General features: G+C 44.2%; 3 protein-coding genes and 1 non-coding gene across 4 annotated transcripts in view; 2 read left to right on the top strand and 2 right to left on the bottom strand.

Moving 5' to 3' along the window:
- The first annotated feature begins 5,510 nt into the window (after positions 1–5,510).
- Positions 5,511–10,116, top strand: LOC101753930 (26S proteasome regulatory subunit S10B homolog B). Its single transcript, XM_004965864.3, has 10 exons — positions 5,511–5,772; positions 6,809–6,928; positions 7,168–7,304; positions 7,687–7,848; positions 7,964–8,050; positions 8,122–8,208; positions 8,569–8,706; positions 9,184–9,375; positions 9,466–9,564; positions 9,664–10,116. The coding sequence occupies exons 1-10, from the start codon at positions 5,673–5,675 to the stop codon at positions 9,736–9,738; spliced, it is 1,197 nt and encodes a 398-aa protein (XP_004965921.1). The 5' UTR covers positions 5,511–5,672; the 3' UTR covers positions 9,739–10,116.
- A 342-nt stretch (positions 10,117–10,458) lies between these two features.
- LOC101757707 (C2 and GRAM domain-containing protein At1g03370) lies at positions 10,459–16,343 on the top strand. Its single transcript, XM_004967137.2, has 10 exons — positions 10,459–10,998; positions 11,369–12,730; positions 12,973–13,155; positions 13,297–13,568; positions 13,648–13,764; positions 14,011–14,270; positions 14,839–15,004; positions 15,083–15,355; positions 15,543–15,735; positions 16,099–16,343. Exons 1-10 carry the CDS (start codon positions 10,575–10,577, stop codon positions 16,107–16,109), a joined length of 3,261 nt encoding a protein of 1,086 aa, XP_004967194.2. The 5' UTR covers positions 10,459–10,574; the 3' UTR covers positions 16,110–16,343.
- A 2,578-nt stretch (positions 16,344–18,921) lies between these two features.
- TRNAL-AAG lies at positions 18,922–19,002 on the bottom strand. Its single transcript has one exon. It is a non-coding gene; the product is annotated as a tRNA-Leu (tRNA).
- A 214-nt stretch (positions 19,003–19,216) lies between these two features.
- The window catches only part of LOC101753251, a 9,176-nt gene continuing 8,553 nt past the window's right edge, over positions 19,217–19,839 (bottom strand). Inside the window, exon 16 of the transcript XR_002677291.1 lies at positions 19,217–19,480. The gene's annotated coding sequence lies outside the window, so the exon portion shown is untranslated. The remainder of the gene's footprint in view (positions 19,481–19,839) is intronic.

The following is a 19,839-nucleotide window of genomic DNA, read 5'->3' as shown; positions in this document are numbered from 1 at the left end:
AGGTGAACCAATTCCAACTTGTAATATGCTAAAAGGCAGCGGAAGAAATTTGACATGGGCAAAGCCAAACCGCGCTCAATGAAGTGTATGAAGATGGTGTAGTTCTCCATTAGCCGGGGTTGCCGCAGGCTGCCCTCCAGTTGATGAAGTCTTGGCCTTGGAGAAGATTGGCTTCCACCAGCACCTGGATGTCCACTTCTTTCAGCACAGATTTCTTCCAGGTGCACGCGGGAGTTGGCGGCGCCGACTGGTCAGTCTTGCCGTACTTGGGAGCCAACAGCTGGATCTCCTTCTTTTTCTCTGCCATCCTCTTCTTGCTCTCCGCCACCTTGTTGGACGTCACTTTCTTCCCCATTCGTGCTGCCACGAGGGTCTTCTTGCGCATGCGCTCGGGGGCTAAGCAGGGGGGGGCGGCGCTCGGGCTCAAGAATCGAGCAGCGGTGGCGCTAGGGCTACGGTGTGGAGTATGAAAGAGAAGATGGCTTGGGTGAAACAGAAGGGATGATTTCCTCCGTTATTTATAACCGCAGCACAGTTAACATAGTAGCGAGATTGACGGGAATATTCTATTTTTAAACGCTCGAGTTATCGCTTGACAGTTTCCAATTTTTTTTGGAAAGAGATAAGGTTATTGTTGGCAAACGGTCACATTGACCAGTGGTTGACCCTTATACCCAAACTAGTCGTGTAATGCTTCGAGGGCTGTGTGCCACGTGCCCGTCGGCTAAAAAGTTTTTTCTTTGGGTTTTAAGGATAAAGAGCTGTAAAATTGCAGATTGACCCTTAGCCTGCTTCTTTGATTCAACCTAAGGTTCGGGGGCTACTCCATATGGAGTGCGACTTTTGTTGCACTTACATATAAAATTCAAGATTCAAGATCAAATTAAATGAGGCTTGAGCACATTCTAGCTGCATGGCAGTACTCGAGTACATCTGAAGACTCAATCTGATGGAGTACTCAAAGAGCACCAAAAACTAGTCGGAGACGACTACAGAAGTACTCGGGACTGCTACATTTGACTAAAAAGTACTAAGAGGCTTATTGTCCATACATCTATGGGTCCACCAGAAGGTTTGGATAGTCCTAGATACAGGGTTGTACACTGAGACATGTCAGATATGGAGACTACGGTGCAGGATGACATGGTCTACGTAGAGGACAAGAACTAGTCGAGGATTAGGAAACTACTCGTAGCAATTAGAGTAGGACTTACTAGTCGAATCCAACTAGTATTCTTAATCAACTGACCTGTAACCCTGCCCCCGGTAATATAAGGCGAGGCAGGTATCCCCTCCAAACAAGTTCAATCCAATACAATACAACCAACACACGGGACGTAGGGCATTACGCAATCTAGCAACCTGAACCTGTCTAAATTGTGTGTTCGAGTTCACCTTCGAGTTTCTGATCTTGGCAAGCCCTACACACTAAACACTACCTCGGACACCCCCCTCGGTAGGTTGCTAGGTCTAAACACTGACAGGGAAGCCCCCAGCGGCTCCGTGGCGACCATCCGCGAGCGATGACGGGTTGAGGTCGGCAACATCGGAGTGCGATCCCGACGACGAGCGTGATGGCAGGTTGAGGTCCGCGTCAACGTAGCACTGCCGAGAAGTTGGTGCGGCCGGCGGTGCAACGGGAGCGCGACGAGAAACCGCCACGAGAGCGCGACAAGGAGGAGGAGGTGTCGAAGGATCGCTCGATGCACGCGGGGGAGCCGGTGTGGGAGAGGCGGCGCAACAAGGAGCCGGAGGAGGTGGCGGCTAAGGGGGAGACGGATCACTTCATGGCGTCGATGGCGTCGACCGGGCTGTGGAGGTGAGGCGCGCGCATCGGGGACGAGATGTTAGTGGAACTGGCGATGATGCTGATGGTGGGGTAAATGGCAATTAAATAAGGAGTTCCTCGCCTTTCATGGGAAGTTGCGCCGGCTTCCCTGAGAAGCTAGGCAACCAGCACCTATTGAGGATGGCAACTGGCTCCTCAAAGAACACGCAGGAATAGGAACCGGTACGGCAACTGCCAGAGGCCATGGCATCGAAGAGTCGATCTGAATCATCAATGTGCATATGAACGGATACGAGTAGTAGGCAATGCCCGCCTCAGTGGCAGGTTTTCATTTCCATAAATAACCCTAAAAGCCTGTTCCTACGCAAGCGTGCAGTTGGTTTGGTGGTATGAATCGCCTACCACAAACATGTGGTCTCGGGTTCGACTCCTAAGGAGTCATATTTTTATCAATTTTTCACTAGAGTATTCCTACAGTAAAAGCACTAACAACTTCACAAACAATTTTTTTTTCAAGTGCCTCGGGACCATCACAAATTGATAAATTCAGACAAAAATCCAAATGGTTGACCATAGATAGAAACATCACAAATACAAACAAAGGAAACTACATTAAGATTGTTCACCATAACTAAGAACTTCACCATCTACTTAATTAGCCTTGCCACCAAGCATCAATCCCGCGACAACAACAAATAAAGCAAGCAGCACGTGCGTGAGTTTGACATTGTGCCTATAATTCCCAATGAACTTTAGCTCGGTAGTAGCCTTCTGAAGTTGTTGCCGCATCGTCTTGAGCTCATTCCTAATCTCTGTAAGCTCACTGTTAGCTTTTGCCAATTCTTCCTCCCACTTCTTTGCATCCTCCTTAGCTTGCACCTTCTTCTTCATGAGCTTCACTAGAACACCAAAGGCCCTATCATCCCATTCTGAATCAACCTAGGTCATGTAACCGCATTGCTTCTTTTCATCCTACAAATTAAACGCCCCTTTACAAATTGTCGTTGACAATAATAACATGAAACCATAGAACCAATATCTCTATGAAGCAGGTAGCCATTACCTTTGGGCAGCAAGCAAACCAACGACCAGGGTTGAGAAAGGTCCAAGAATACTTCACCACTACTCTCAACCCGTGATCGCACTTGCTTTCAGGATGCTAACGGGTAGTGTCGCAGGAAGATGACTCCGAACAGTAGCTACCAACGGAAGAAGATGATGGAATACTCAGAATCTTCAAAAAAGTCATTGTAACTTGAAATCAAAGTTTAGTTTTGCACTTCATAAACTATAGCCTATCAACTTCTAACACCAATCGGATGCAAACCTAAGTGTAGGATGAAATCGGAATCTGCTGCCTTCAACCCAAATCCCCAATTCCAGAAAATCCCCTTCCCTCTAACGAAAGGGGAAAGTAGCGGCCAAAACAGGGGGACTGACATGACCGTAGCCCCTACTCCTTCGCTGCTAGGATGCGCCATTCCCGCCACTTGTTGTAGATCTGTGCACTGACACCTCTAGGCTCAAGTCTTTGCCACAGCCAACAGGAGTGTGCTGGCGACTCCCTTGCAGTGTATGCCGTTGCAGATTTACCCGTTACTCTGGTCTGCAATTGGAAAGTAGACCATACTTATTAGAATTGTAATATAAAGAGCTGCCTTGTTTAAAAACTATAAACTGCATTATGTCTCAGTGGTAGTGCTGACTCGTCAGAATCAAGAGGTCATAGGTTCGACTCATGCTCTGGACACTCTTACCCTTTTATTTTTCTCCCTTTTTTTTATTACAAATTGACTTGTGGGATCCTGCTAGATTTCATGATGAATTGGAACATTTTATTTCTCAACTCATGCTTACATGGGATCCCCTCGGTTTATGATATTTTTGCACACCTCATTTTTCAACAAATGCTTACATATGGGACCCTGGTTGGTTTATGATATTTTCGCGGGCCTTATATCATCACAAAATCACCATGTAACAGCGAGTGACGATTTATTTTTAGCTACAGTGGCAACTTTTATAACATTCCGTAACTTTATCACTAAATTTGCTCGGATGTGAAACTTTACGACGTTTTCAGCCAGAAACATCATAGATCTATGACGAGGACAAATGTGTCATAAAATTTTCATCATAGATCAACACATTTCTTGTAGTGATGGTATATAAATTAATTTCCATATTTGACTTATCGATTGTTATCGATCCATATAGTCATCATGTTGACGGTCTAAGAGCAACTCCAGTAGACTCTCTAAACAGCCCTCTACTTCAAGTTTAGAGGGCTTAGTAAAAAATAAAGCACTCCAGGAGGTGGAGATCTCCAAATTTCCCTCTCCACCCTCCATTCCGGGGGATCTCTAGGGAACCCTCTATCCATGAGGGCTGTTGCTGGAGTTGGAAACATTCTTTAGCCCTAGAGAGAACCTTATTTGTTCTTTAGAGGCTTTGCTTTGAGAGTTATTGTTGGAGTTACTCTAAGAACCCTATCCATGACTAATTATTCCATGCATCTATCGTGATGATATTTGCTTGAGAATGATGACTTATGCATGCATCTACTGATAAAGTATCTAGCAGTATAGAGAAAAAAAGATAAAGACTTGATTACTCGAAATCTATATGAGCAGTATTAGAGCCCGTGCATTCGCACGGCTAGAAAAATAACATTGTGTAATATTACTAAAAACTTAATCACTAAAATATGATACTATGGTCCATACAGAGAGAAAGAAATGCATGTATTTTCGATGACCAAGAGAAGTCGACACAGAAGTTGTTTCAAGAGATCAAAAATGAATCTTCCCTGTGGTGTGCCATGGGAGCTAAGGACCTAGCTGCCTTAGTTGTTTTCATTTGATAGTGTGTAATAGCCTGTTTTTTTTTTCCTTTCTCTTCCCCTAGTTGTTTGGGAGTTTGGAGCTTCTTGCTATTCTGCTTTAACCTCTGCTTGAGCAGGTCTCCTTGGTGCATCTAGCACTTGTGTTGTTACACAGCAACAAGTAGTTACATATTTGAGGTTTTCTTTGGTGTCCTTTTTATGATAACTCGTACTTACATATTGTCAATGGCGTTGAGCTTAATGTGCTGTGTCTATATGTGCCGACATGCAGGTGGACTCATAGGGTTTAATTTTGATTTCTCTGGGCCTTTTAGCTTATAAACATGAATGGACACCGAATTAACATGCTTTCTTCTTTTACAGAAATGACTTGAGCTGGGCTCATATTTTCCCATTGACGTTGTTTCATTGAAGCAGGAGTTTTACTGTTTTACCATGGTCTCTTTTGTTTGCTGATTATTAATCAAATTGACAATTTCTGGCATTTTAGCTCCTATGCCTATGTGAGCAAAAATCTTCATCTTTACATTTTAGCTCCTAACATATATATACATTTTTGCGAGGAGCCTAACATATAGTATATTCGGCCCAGCGACACAATCATCATCACGCTTGGGAAAAGCAAGCCCACTGACACAACCTTGTGAGGCCTGCATGGCCCAATTAAGGCTTCCAGGAGCCCTCAAAACACCGGGCCGATTATTTGTTTCGTTGGGCTATCAAATTCAGATGTAGGCCGATTTGTACACCATTTGGGGGGGAAAGCAATTTCTTTCCGATTCAGCAAGCAATCAACCAAAAATCGGATTCGAATTCGAAAATAAAACCATGTTCACTTGAAAAAATATACTCTGAAGTACTCTTTTGCGCGGACCAAAACCCAAACGGCCAAACCCCATTGCTCTCGGCCCGACTCGCCTGCTCCGCGCGACCCGGGTTCGCCATCGCCTCCGCTCTTCTTCTTCTTCTTGCGAGAGAAGCAAAGCCCCGCGCCGCCACAGCCGACGAGGGTAGATCGTCGGAGGGAGTGGGAGGAGGATGTCTGAGGGCGGGGAGGAGGCGCGCCGCCGCGCCGCGGTCGCCGAGTACCGCAAGAAGCTCCTCAGCTGCCGGGAGCTCGAGGCGCGGGCCAAAACAGGTAACACGCCGCCGCCTCCTCCTCCTCCTCCGCCCGTCTCCCCGTGCGTGTACGTCCCGGTAGGTCTGCAGGGCTGGGTTCCGCTGCTCGCTAGTGGCGATCGCGATCTGGTTTCTGAGGTGCTAGGGCGGCGGGGTAGGGTTTTGGCCGGCTCGATTGGCGTTCAGGGGCGGTGTAGTGTTGCCTGATTTAGGACTTTGCTTCGGAAAGGTTGTGGCTTGCGGTTATGGGGGGCTAAATTGCTTGCCAAGTATGTGGGTAGAGGCACTAGTACGACGTTTGGGTGAAGTTTGGTGGTTTCCACAATTTGGGGGAATTTGGATGCAAGTGCTTGGTGATTTCTAGGTAGGTTTGCTCTTTTCGGTTAGCAGGTGATGTTACTGCCCAGAACAGTATGGGCTGAGTCTGCATTTTGTGTTTCGCTGCAATTCCCTGATCCGCTGAAGATATGTTTGTAGTCAATTGGAGGTTAATTTGGTGTGAAATGCTCTGGTAAGTGAGTTTGCAATCTGAAAGCAAGAGTAGTTAGTTGCAGTGATTAAGATTCTAGGTAGTCACTCTCCATTTCACGCTACAGTCCTAGCTCTGTTGTTTTACGCCAAGCAGCTCAGATTGGTTATTTGGTTCAATCGTGCTTTATCTGAGAGAAGCTCAATTGTACAATTTGGCTACTAAACTAGTTTTGGAGGATGCTTATGACTTATGGGCCCATGAAGTGTGTATCAAAATGGTACTATGTTTTATTGTGTGCAAAGATTTATGCCAGCCTTCTTCTAGTTTATTCTTTGCACCTTGAAGTGTGGTGCTGTTGAAGTGATTAAGTTGCGCTTGCCCCCCCCCCCCCCCCCCCCCGGTGTTTCTTGTGGTTTTACTCTTACACCTTTATGTTTTTTCATGTAATATGATAGTTCAATGTGACATGTTTTTGTTATGCTTATAATTGGAAGATGTGACAAAATACATTTTTTTACAGATAGCATAAAATTGTACTTTTGTTATCTTGATTTTTGTGATGAAATTGTGTTTCTCGATGCAGGGAGGGAGAACCAAAAAAATTCAAAGAAAAACTTGGAAAAAACTGAAGAGGATCTCAAAGCATTGCAAAGCGTGGGCCAAATTATTGGTGAGGTGCTTCGACCTTTGGACAAGGAACGATGTAAGTGGAAAAAGATCCTTATGTTTATTGATGTTCCAGCAGAATATTTTTGCAGGAATAATGAAACACTCTGGATCATGTACCTGACCTTCAACTATATTTCATTCCACATTCCTTTTCCTACAAGCTCACAACATTACTTTTTTTTTCACTCATGCTATAGACTTTTTTCTTGCTTCTCAACTGATTAATAATGTATTGAGTTTTATCAAAGCAACTGAAGCATGTCTTTCTTGTAGTTATTGTGAAGGCTAGCAGCGGACCGCGGTATGTTGTTGCCTGCCGAAGTAAAGTTGACAAAGAAAAGTTGATTGCTGGTACAAGAGTTGTTCTTGACATGACAACACTTACCATCATGCGCACTTTGCCACGTGAGGTATATATTTATATTGTTTGCTTCTTCGTCCATTGGCAATCAAATTTGCTACTGCCTAGTTTGTTGGCTGGGGGTGATGGATTTGTGGAGGGGTGGCACTGGGTTGCCTGGATGGACCATCGTCATAGCAGCCCATTTTGCCTTTCTTTCCCCCCTCTTTCTTTGCTAAGTTACCGTGTGGCATATTATAAGCTCATCGGCTAGGATTAATTTGGTCATGTAACATGTTTTGAATTAAGTTTTCCAAATAACACTACCCCTTTGACTCGCATTTTTGGAAACCTGCATCTCAAACACAACCCTGTCGACCTGTATTTCTGGTGGTTATGATTTGGACATTATTAATCCTTGATGCAATATCTTTCTTATTCCTGCTTCTCAGGTTGACCCTGTGGTTTACAACATGCTACATGAAGATCCTGGCAATGTTAGTTACTCAGCTGTAGGTGGCTTGTCGGATCAAATAAGGGAACTCAGAGAATCCATTGAGTTACCGCTTATGAATCCGGAATTGTTTCTCCGTGTAGGGATTAAGCCGCCAAAGGTAAATTCAAGAAATAAATATGATTTGAAATACAATATCATGCGGTTAGCTCAAATTGATATTGGTGCATTTTCATAATATTGGGTTATACTAAATTTTACTTTCCTCATTCAAGGGCGTGCTACTATATGGTCCACCTGGAACTGGGAAGACACTCCTAGCTAGAGCCATTGCTAGCAACATTGATGCTAACTTTTTGAAGGTCCGGAACTTCTTTTTTGGTACTAACGTATCACGCATATAATTTTTCACTGATGTGCACCTTTTAAACAGGTTGTTTCAAGTGCTATCATTGACAAGTATATTGGTGAAAGTGCACGCTTAATTCGTGAAATGTTCAACTATGCACAGGAGCATCAGGTAATCTTTGTTTAGTTTTGTTTATCTGTATACCTAGCCATCCTGATTATTTCACTTATTTTGGGAAAGATGTCAATAGCATAGCTTTCTTTCCTTTAATTCCATGACTATGGATTAACTGTGAACTATGAGATAGATTGGTCATTCAAAGGTTGACTTTGAAGAAATAAACTACAGTTTACAAAACGTCTCTAGCTCTAAAATGTACATTAGCGAAGAATAAACCGGGAAACGCCCTTTCGCACTTAAAAGAAAGAAATGTGCACACCTGTGGATTGTATATCTTTTCCAAATCAAGTACATAATCAGTCTAGATACCATTACCTCTAAAGCGTTTCTTTGGTTTAATCGTGTACCTAGCCATGCATCATTTTCATGGATGAAATCGATGCCATTGGTGGCCGAAGATTTAGCGAGGGCACAAGTGCTGATCGTGAGATTCAAAGGACATTGATGGAGCTTCTAAATCAGCTAGATGGATTTGATGAGCTTGGGAAGGTATTTATTTTTCTGAAGAAATCATATTTTAATTTTTTATGTCAATCGTCAGTTATTGTTTTGTGCTGATGTGTATTCATCTCTTTGTACCAGTCCGTTGTCACATAATTTTTTGTTAGATTCATTTATTGGAGAGCTGAATTTCAGTTAGTCTTGTTCCAAGTATATAGGGTTCCACACTACATTTTCATGGTTGACAGTTCACATTTTGTGATATTTTGCAATGAACATAGCTGCATGCCTGCACAGAACTCTTGGTATGTCGTCTTTGTTGCCTAGATAGCGAGCTTTTGTTGGGCAATTGATAACATATTAAACTCAGCTGCAGAGTTAGTTCAAGAGACTTTATCATGAATTTTATAATGACCCCCTTGGCAAGTTTGATATGATACTGGCTGTCCCTGATTGTTAATATTATGCTGTATGTGCGCAATGACTTCTCGCACTGTGTGACAAGAATGCTCTTGCTTAATGTAGGTGAAAGTGATCATGGCAACGAACAGGCCTGACGTCTTGGATCCTGCACTCCTTCGGCCTGGGCGGCTGGACAGGAAGATCGAGATCCCGCTGCCGAACGAGCAGGGGAGGATGGAGGTCCTCAAGATCCACGCTGCCGGAATCGCCAAGCACGGTGAAATCGACTACGAAGCTGTCGTGAAACTGGCCGAGGTGAGTTAATCTTACTGAGCCTTATCTTTCGCAACACCTCGACATGCTTGCCACCATCTCCCGGATCCTAACCCCCGCGGTCCGTTCCAGGGTTTCAACGGAGCTGACCTGCGCAACGTCTGCACGGAAGCCGGCATGGCCGCCATCCGGGCAGAGCGCGACTACGTCATTCACGAGGACTTCATGAAGGTGCGCTTACAAACCCATGTTCTCTCTCTCTCTCTACCTTACCACGATGGACTTGCTTGATGCTCACTGTGCCTCCCTCTCCTGTTGTGATGGTTTCAGGCGGTGCGGAAACTGAACGACGCCAAGAAGCTCGAGTCCAGCGCGCACTACAGCGCCGACTTCGGAAAGGAGTGAAGAGCGATGACCTGATCCGGAGATCGTCTGATCGTAGTGCAAGTCCTGTTACTGTTAGGCCATCATTTTCTCCTAACCTCGGGCGGAAGAGCTCTCATCCTGACGCTATCGGAGCAAACAAGTCACTAGTTTCGTCAGATAGATTCCAGGATGGATGTGGCTGCAAGCAGGTCGGCGTAATGTAAACTTGGAATTCACTCTGAAACTGATCACGTTGATGAGAATGAACCAGACAGTAGCTCATCTTACACGTGCATCGCTTGCTTCTCTGCCATGTTTGGTACTCAGATTTGGCTCCTTTAGATGCTCTTGGTTAAACGTGACCGAGTCATGACACGTGGGACCCACTTGCCAGTGGCGTAAGGCGTTTGATTGGAACCTGGTTCCTCGTCTATGTCTATATTTTTTTTTTCTGAAAGAATGTCCATGTCTATATTTGGGAAGCTGAACCTGAAGCAGCCCATGCGGCACGGAGCCCACTGCTCCCAGCGCTCCATCCCATCACGCCCATCCGACGGCCAGCGAGCCATACATCCTCACGCGCACGAATCTTGGCGCCATAGCAACGGCCCAGAACAAAACTGTCGAGCGCCCGGCCGCGGGGAAACTCCCTCCTCTCCCGCTCCCACCACCAATTTCCCAAGCCAGCCAGAAAACCACCGGCCGGAAAAAAAAAATCGCGTTCCTTGATCCGTTCCGCCTCCAAGGAAATCTCGTTTTCTCGCCTCGATTCCATCGGATTTTCTCGTGAAAGAAGAAATCTTCGCAAATCACATTGACAAACAAAAGGCGGAGTCCGCTTTGATGGTCGCCGCCGCCGCCGCCGTGATCTTGCCATGACGAAGCCGGCGAGGAGCGCGTCGACGTTGTCGGAGGCGGCGGCGGCGGAGAGCGCGCGGCGGGTGACGCCGATGAAGCTGCTGGTGCGCGTGGTGGAGGCGCGGGGCCTCCCCGCCGTGCACCTCAACGGCTCCAGCGACCCCTTCGTCAAGCTCAAGCTGGGCAAGCGCCGCGCCAAGACGGCCGTCGTCAAGCGCAGCCTCGCCCCCGCCTGGGACGAGGAGTTCAGCTTCCTCGTCGGCGACGTCGCCGAGGAGCTCGTCGTCTCCGTGCTCAACGAGGACAAGTACTTCAGCAACGACATGCTGGGCCTCGTCCGGGTCCCGCTCTCGCAGGTCATGGAGACCGACGACCTCTCCCTCGGCACCCAGTGGTACCAGCTCCAGCCCAAGAGCAAGAAGTCCAAGAAGAAAAACCGCGGTATCATCGCAGTTGCGCGGTTTCTCCAACCTGCTTCTTTTGCTCCTCCATTCATTTTTCACCGCACATGCAACACAACTTGATGTTTGTTACAAAAGAAAAGGAGAATGCGATTTTATGAATAGTTTTTCGGATGTCATTGAATTTTCTTGCAGAATGGTAACTGAATATATTTGTATGAGCAATAATCATGGGCATGATGCATGAAAAATTCCAGGAATGTAGTACACAAGAAACAATCGTAGCAATCTGTAAATGTTTTATGTAGAAATGCTTTTACACATTCTTGACATTGGATTATGCTTTTATAGAACTTTCACCGTCTCGATTTAGTATCAGTCTGTGATCATGTTTTTCTGTTCCATTGCAGGAGAGGTTTGCCTACACATATCATTGTCCACAAGAACCCACGTATCTGACGAATCGCAGTGTGTTCCTCATCCTGCTTCAGATGACTTAGCATCCAGCTCAGAAAGTCCCAGTGAGCACAAAGCTGCAACACTATCAACAACAAGTAGCTACATTGACCTATCAGCCGTTTCCAGCATCGACCGAGCATCTCATAGCAGTTTCGAACGATTGCCAGACAGCATACCGGAGCTACCAGCCCGGAGCAGCACGGAACAAGCAGCCCCTGAACCTGGACCAGCTGCGGATAATGATGCAACTGCAAACCCATCATCAGTGGTGGAGGTCTTGTCCCGCTATTTCTTTGGGAAACCTGTCGATGCTCCTGTGCATTCGACTACATCAGAAACTGACTCAGTCGATCAGTTCCAAGAGCCAAAGGTGAGCTCATCAGAAGATCATGAAAACCCTGAGAAGGGCACAGCATCCGAGTCAAGCCTTGATGAGCTACTGAAGATCATGGAGTCAAAAGATGAAGGCAGTGAAATGCCAGCAAACTTGCCTGGTGGTGTACTGGTTGACGAATCTTATGTCACTGCACCAACCAACTTGAATTCCCTCTTGTTTTCGCCAAATTCAGATTTCTGGCCAGCAGTAGCAGAGCTTCAAGGAACAAGTGGGTTTCATATCGAGCCATGGAAACTTGAGAGTAATGAGAGTTGCGTGCAAAGAACATTATCTTACACAAAAGCTGCAAGCAAGTTGGTGAAAGCATGTAAAGCCACAGAAGAGCAGAAGTACTTAAAGGCAGCCAGAAATTCTTTCGCAGTGTTCTCTGTTGTTAGCACTCCTGATGTTCCCTGCGGAAATTGTTTCAAGATAGAGATACTGTACTGTATTACACCAGGCCCCCAGCTATCTTCTGAAGAGCAAACATCACATCTGACTGTAAGCTGGAGGGTAAATTTTGTTCAGAGCACAATGATAAAAGGAATGATTGAGAGTGGTGCAAAACAAGGCATGACCGAAGGTTATGCGCAGTTTTCTGAAGTACTGTCCCAGAAGCTTAAGGTAGTTGAGCTTGATGATCCTAATTCAAACAAAGAAAAGATTTTGGCTTCATTACATGCACAAAAGGAAACAGGCTGGAGGTTGATTGTCCGCTTTCTCGGGAACTTTACATTCATATTCTCTGTTGTCATAGCACTATATGTTATAGCTCACCTTCATTTATCCAAGCCCGATGTGATGCATGGGCTTGAGTATTTTGGTCTTGACCTTCCAGATTCAATTGGGGAGGTTGTAGTTTGTGCAGTTTTGATTCTTCAGGGACAGAACATTGTCAGAGTAATACGGCGCTTCTTAAGTGCATGGAAACAAAGAGGTAACCATCTCAATTCAGTATCATTCCCTACTATGAAGTCCTTGTACACAAGAATCTTTATGAATAAGTTGATTAGCTATTTGTATTGAGACGGCGCGTTGTTGTGAAAAGAGCGAATACACTGTTCTGAAAAGGATGTTAAGCTTACGGTCCCCACATAGCCACTTCTGTTCTACATATTTGTTTCGAGCTTTTCTGTAGTTTCACTTGGGCTAACATATTGACTCTGTTTCCTGTATTAGGTAGTGATCATGGGGTCAAAGCTCATGGCGATGGCTGGTTGCTTACTGTTGCGCTTATTGAAGGCACTGGTATAACAGCTGCTGGTTCATCTGACCTATTTGATCTCTATGTTGTTTTTACATGCAATACAAAGAGGAAAACAAGCTCAATTAAATTTCAAACATCAGATCCAAAATGGAATGGTTAGTTACTTTCCCCTTCCCTTGTATTTCTTTGTTCTGTTCTGGATGGTGGATAGTTGGAATTCAATTTGTCTAGAACAGCAGCCGTACCTGAACCGATATTTTTCCGCCTACTGACTCATTTAATATTTACCTTTCTAGAGGTATTCGAATTTGACGCTATGGATGATCCTCCATCAAGGATGGATATCGCTATTTATGATTCAAGTGGACTGTGTATCATTGGTCACACAGAAGTGAACTTTCTGAAAAACAATTTATCAGATTTAACTGACATATGGCTTCCTCTCGATGGAAAGTGTGATCAAGCAAGTAGCCCTAAATTGCATTTGAGAATATTTTTGAACAATTCGAGGGGGACTGAAGTTGTCATGAATTACCTAGCGAAAATGGGGAAAGAAGTTGGTAAGAAGGTAAGGAATTGAGCAGTTTTTGTGTGAGATGGTCATTGGTCTATTCAGTTATTACAGTGACGTAGCACATATTATGCAGATAAATTTGCGGTCAGCCCAAACAAACGCAGCATTCCGGAAGCTATTTGCCCTCCCTCCAGAAGAGTTCCTTATCGACGATTTCACCTGCCATCTAAAACGGAAGATGCCACTTCAGGTTGTTATGGTTTTCTTGTTATTTGTATTTTATCTGAATGGAAGTAAGGAACCTCCAAGTTTCCCAACTCCCAAGTGGTTTCTTATGTGTAGAGTGTTTTATTGAATCTTGAGATAGACTGTACTATTGCGAATAAGTGCTATAGTTTTGAACTGGTTGATGCTTCATTGGATTTTTTTTCCAATTGCTATTTCCCATTTGTTGAGGCCAATATTTTTTTTAAAAAATAAAATGATATTTTTTCAGGGGCGCCTCTTTTTCTCTCCAAGAATAATTGGATTTTATTCAAACATATTTGGACACAAAACCAAGTTTTTCTTTTTGTGGGAAGACGTTGATGACATCCAGGTTATCCCTGCTACACTGTCAATTGGTAGTCCGTCATTGATGATGATCCTCCGAAAGGATAGAGGTTTAGAAGCAAAACATGGTGCCAAGGGAACAGATCATCATGGAAGACTCAAGTTCCATTTCCAATCCTTTGTTTCGTTCAATGATGCTTACAGGTAGCTTCCATTTGTTCTCTTTCTAAATTCTTCTACTATTCAATCTTGCCTAAAGATATACTCCCTCTGTATCCTTTGAATTGTCGCTGGCAGTTCAACAGAAAACAACTCAAAATATTTGATGTTGTAGTTCACGTCATACATGCCCTCCCATTTTTACCCCTGGCTCCACCACCTGCTCCCATGAGCCTCCGCTGCTAGCCTGCTACCGTCCCCTGCTCCGCTTAGCCTCTGCTGCCTGCTCCCATGCAGCACCCATCGGCAAAAGGGTAAACTCATTTCTTCCTTAATTTTCACAAACCTGTCGGAAGCAAAATATAAAACGATACGGAGGGAGTATTTTAAAAATGACAAGTTTATGTTCATGGATTACTGTTGAATGTTGAAACCTAACTACCTCGTATTCTAAATATTCTTTGTACTAATCATATAGGCTTTTAATCTGAATTACTGTTTCTCCACTAGCGTAGGCTCATAATCTGAATTACTGTTTTCCATAGCACACTTATCAAACTAGTCTGCTACTTCTCTAGTGAATAAATCACATCAATAAGCCTAAACCTCACAGAATAATTACGGCGATATGGAAAATGCGAGCACTTGGTCCAGAACAGAAGGGGGAGGTGATTGAAAAAGATGAACCGAAAGAACTCCAGCCTGAAGAAGGCGGATCCTTGTTCACCAATGCAGATGTCAAAATGTCTGAAATATTGTCGTCAGTTCTTTCTGTTGACGTGAGTGTAACTTTTACCTACAAATGGTGCTTAAAAACACACAATCTGGAGCTTTCCTGTAAACATCTGCATTTGCAGGTTGAGTCCTTGATGGAGATGTTTTCAGGAGGTCCCCTGGAACACAAAGTGATGCAAAAGGCCGGTTGTATAGACTACTCTGCAACAGAATGGGAACTTGTGGGCTGCAATATACGACAGCGGCAAACAAGCTACAAATTCGACAAAAATCTGTCTCGCTACGGTGGTGAAGCAACCACCACTCAGCAGAAGTATACCCTGGTGAACCGAGTTGGCTGGGCCGTTGAAGAGGTGATGACCCTCCAAGGTGTACTACTTGGAGACTACTTCAATGTAAGATTCTGCTTCTCCATGCAACATATATTATAGTTTCTTTAGGAGCTTTTCTTTCTTTCACTTAAAATATGATTTCTTTAGAGTTTCTGACTCTTCAAATTGAAAAATACCTTAGCTATCAGTATTAGTTTCCTCCCAATGTTTTCTTACTGAACTGGCACCTGAAATCATGGCGACTATGCAGCTCCAGCTGAAGTACCTTATGACGGATGTACCGTCGAAACCAAACACCTGCAGCGTGCAGGTTTTGTTGGGGATTGCATGGTTAAAGAGCACCAAGCAACAGAAGAAGGTCACGAAGAATATCATTTCCAATTCCTCAAATAGATTGAAGGAACTCTTTGCTGAAGTAGAGAAGGAGCTTACATCCAGAAACGGTAGCCTTCTTAATGCAGCAACTAGTCCCAGTACAGCTTAAATGCTATCAATAATATCAGATAAAAAATATTGCAAAATTCACATCAAAGCAAGTTCAGGGAGTATCCTAAATTTTAACTAAGACGCAGGAAAGCATTGATGTATGACGCAAACATAATCATATGATTACATTGCCTTGCAACTCAATTATTATTGGTAACAATGACTTGCCGGATAGAAACTAAATGAAAATGAACTTGGTTTAAACTCTGCACTAGTGTTAGAATAAATCAACCTTATTTTATTGATCTCTGAAATAATTATGTTCCTTTAATCTTTTGCATGAATAGTATTGATTTGTTCCTTTGGACAACAACTTTCAGGTGCAAGCTAACATCTGTACACACCATAAGTAGATTGAACATTCCATCAACCAAATATGTATGAAGAACCCAACAGAGTTGAGGGATCCTTGTGATCTCTTCCTGTTCACAGTGTCACCTGCTTCAGTGTTCTTCCATTACCTGTAGATTCTTACATAGATGGGTGCTGTAAGTGCTTCGATGTAAATAGATTGTTTCAGGAACGCTTCATAGAAAGTGGTGCAGAGTTGTAAGCCCAGCAGACATATACTACACGCATGGTATAGTTAAATGAAGCTAATTTTCATTATGGATGTCTCATATAAAACAGGAAAAGCAGGAAGCATGTAAAGATCATTTGGAGTATACTTTTCCCTTTCTTTCTGTTCAATTTCCCCGATTCCTTCCCTATGTTCCAGTTCACAGGAAATATGGGTTTTGGAGAAAAATGCATGAGTTTTGAATGAATATGTTGTCATGGACTTCATAAAGAAATTTGACACATGACATTTTTCAGCTCAGTTACGGTTTGAAGGGCTGCCATAGTTTCTTAGAAAAATATTTCACTAATGTAAGAATGTACCAAAACCAATCCACTTTTGTGACTCATAAGCCATAGCCTCTTTGGTTCTTGCTCTTGCTTCAGTAATTAATCAACAAAGCTTCTAGCATATTTTTTTTCAAAAATGGATCTAGTATTTAATTCAAGAAGTTAAAAAGTTATTTCATGAATTTTTATAGTATTTTTCAGTCCAAAAGTAATACTTGGGAATTTTCATATAAATTTGTCATAAAACACATAGTTCCAAGAAAGTATTTGAAATAGGAAGGGCCTATTTTTCTTGAAAGTGCCTCATGGACATGAAAAAGGCATTTATGTTTAAATTGCAGTTTTTTTTCAAAATAATGCATAAAATGTAGTTAGTTACTTGGTTTGAACTCTCCCATATAGTTCTTGCGAGTTCTCAACACTTACACAAGTGTTATAGGATGTGTTCCTTTTTGAGAACAAACTGTGGGGTATGTCACTTACTGAAGAACACACAAACACACTGTGCAGTGTAGTAACAGGCATGTGATTGCTAACGTTAATGCATAATTTTGCGTCAGCATTTACTCCATGTTGAAAACAACTGTGGAGTTTATTCGTGTTTTTTTGGATTCATCATGTCAATATAGTTGTCCATAAAGACAAATTTCTTCTTTTTTTTTGCATATTTCAAAGGTTTTCCTGTTAGGATACATCTATATGTGTACTACTAGCCGCTGGTGCAGAATGAAGAAGAAATTGTAGGTTATTATTCATCCTATTCCGATCCAAGAATTCAATGTGTTCCCATTTTTTTGGCTATGGTACAGCCAAACAACCTTGAAGACATTATCATTTGTTTCTAATTTCTATGTGATCCATGACCACTTTTGTTCTCTCATTCTTGTGTTCTCTGTTATTCTTCTCCAAATAGCGCATGGAAGGTTGCGATTTGCGAACTTCAAAATTGGCTTTACCACACCGCACCCTTTCGTTCTCGGCCAAATTATGAATTCAGCAAGTTGAAAATAAATCCAAGTCACACATTTTCCACAACACACTAATTTTTCGGTCTGAACATGTTAGCTGCTTTGCAGAGCCCAAATATAAACTGACCCCAAAATAGTGGCTCCAGTTCATCTTCAGCAGCTGGCCCTGGTCATGCACATGCATGGATATCTGATCCACAAGAATTGTGCACGATAAAAATAGTCGTTTTAACCTTTAAATAGTCTTATGCATTGATAAATCACTCTCTTTAATCCCCCTCGATCTCCATTTCGTTACTACTACAACAACCTATATCTCGTAGAGATAATTTAGTAGACCTAGTAGGTTAACTCCATACATAATTGCTTGATTGATTTCGACATATGCGGGTAAATTTTACGTGCCTCTTCTTTCTCTTATTTTCTTTTGCCTTCAATTTGCTTCGATGTAAACTGTTTGTTGTATTTTAGTTTGCACTTGTTCTTGGCTTTTTGATCGGATTTGTTTCCAAAGGAATCGGTCGATCAAGATCGTCGCCGCTCGCGTGTTGGATCGGCCATGGGGGATCATCACCTGCAGCTGCACAGGCCGGCGTCGATCGAGAAGATCCCGGTGCCGGACAAGAAGAAGTCCCTGCTCCACGTCGGCGCGCCGTCGCCGGGCGGGCACCAGCAGCACGGCGGCGGCGGCGCCTCCTGGCACGAGGCGCCCGCCGTGAGCGTCATCACCACGCCGCGGACGGCGGCCGCCGCGAAGCAGCAGCAGAACACCCTGCCGGGGACGGGGAGCCCCCGCGCGTGCCTCTGCTCGCCGACCGTGCACGCGGGCTCGTTCCGGTGCAGGCTCCACCGCGGCATCGGCGGCGGTGGCGGCTCCGTGGGCTCCGGCCTCCACGAGATGAGCAAGAAGCCCGGCGGCGTATGACGACGCGGGCGCGGGTGACGACGAGGTCGCGCCGCAAAAATTGCTAAGAAATTAAACCCGTCTTCAAGCATGGCCAGCTATTTTAGTTTGCCTCTTCATCCACATTTTTTTTTTCCGTTGCATACAGGGGGAATGGGGAGACAAAAAAAAAATGCTTCTGTGCCCCTTTCCTTGTAACGACTTTGCGCGCGCACGTGTTAATTTCGTCAGCTTACTATACGTGTATGCTATGGGTATGTTTAAAAAAATTGAGTGCACCCGTGCATGCTCTTGGGGATTTCAGAACAAGTACTGCGAAAATTTGATCAAAACAGATTAATCTTTCTGTGTGGGTCAGCACTGTTGAAGAAATTAAGCCTAAATTACCACCCGTTGAAAAAGGGAGGAAAAAAAGAATCAACTGTTGAGAGTGGGATTTGAACCCACGCCCTTTCGGACCAGAACCTTAATCTGGCGCCTTAGACCAACTCGGCCATCTCAACCGTTGTGTTAAGGAAAGCTAGTGTTTTCTAAATAACGGAACATCTACTTTTCAGCTGGCGGCCAGTAGTTAGCGTTTCGGTTAACCGAAATATGGACGCAAAAGGTTACCAACTCCTTAGAGCTGCTTCAATTCAATGGGTCGATGACAGTTCCAATTGCCCGCAATTTTTCAACTGGCCAACCAACAATTCGCATTTCACTTCACCAAAAGTAGATACGCAAAGGAAACCATGTTTACAATAAATGTAGACAGGCTATCAACTCTTTAGTGCTGCTTCAATACAATGGCAATTACAAGGATTTGCAGTGACCAAAACCACTTGGTTAAAGGTGCCATTCCACCTGCAGCAACAAACCCACTCGTTGTTCATGAAGGTTTGTCAGATTCTAGCTATATTTACAGTCATACAGTGCTTGACACTTGCAGGTCAACAGAAGGGTTGATTTATGGATCCGAACAGCTATTAACAACGCACACTTAGGGTGCGTTTGGTTGGGAGACAATGTAGAACGGGACGGTCCCGTTCCAGTTTTTCGGGATGGGATGATCCCATTTCTTGTTTGGTTGAATGGGATGGGATGATCCTATTTTTTGTTTGGTTGGAGAGATCGCTATAGACGGGACAAGCACCGTTTTCTTCTCCTGTTAACACCGTTCGTGGGACCCACCTGTCATACTAACAGGTATTTTCTTCCTCCACCGGCCGGCCGCGGTGGAGCTCGCGCCCGCCGGCCGCCAGGCCGCCCGCTCGTCAGCGTCCACCCGCATCCGCTGGTATCCTCGGTTAGTTCGATGGCCGTCGCCTGCGCCCGCTCGCCAGTCGTCGCTAGCACCC

The sequence above is a fragment of the Setaria italica genome, chromosome IV (genome assembly GCF_000263155.2).
Source record: "Setaria italica strain Yugu1 chromosome IV, Setaria_italica_v2.0, whole genome shotgun sequence".
In the NCBI taxonomy this organism is placed as follows: Eukaryota; Viridiplantae; Streptophyta; class Magnoliopsida; order Poales; family Poaceae; genus Setaria; species Setaria italica.
Note: the sequence above shows the minus strand (reverse complement) of the source record. Positions and strands in the feature narration are given on the sequence as shown.

What these genes read in the sequence shown, in the direction of transcription:
- LOC101753930 (XM_004965864.3), top strand. Translation starts at nt 5,673, where the DNA reads ATGTCTGAGGGCGGGGAGGAGGCGCGCCGCCGCGCCGCGGTCGCCGAG. An exon ending in TAGGGATTAAGCCGCCAAAG is followed by an intron (nt 7,849 to 7,963) that starts GTAAATTCAAGA and finishes TCCTCATTCAAG; the next exon opens with GGCGTGCTACTATATGGTCC. An exon ending in ACTATGCACAGGAGCATCAG is followed by an intron (nt 8,209 to 8,568) that starts GTAATCTTTGTT and finishes TCGTGTACCTAG; the next exon opens with CCATGCATCATTTTCATGGA.
- LOC101757707 (XM_004967137.2), top strand. Translation starts at nt 10,575, where the DNA reads ATGACGAAGCCGGCGAGGAGCGCGTCGACGTTGTCGGAGGCGGCGGCG. An exon ending in GGAAAGAAGTTGGTAAGAAG is followed by an intron (nt 13,569 to 13,647) that starts GTAAGGAATTGA and finishes CATATTATGCAG; the next exon opens with ATAAATTTGCGGTCAGCCCA. An exon ending in TACTTGGAGACTACTTCAAT is followed by an intron (nt 15,356 to 15,542) that starts GTAAGATTCTGC and finishes GCGACTATGCAG; the next exon opens with CTCCAGCTGAAGTACCTTAT.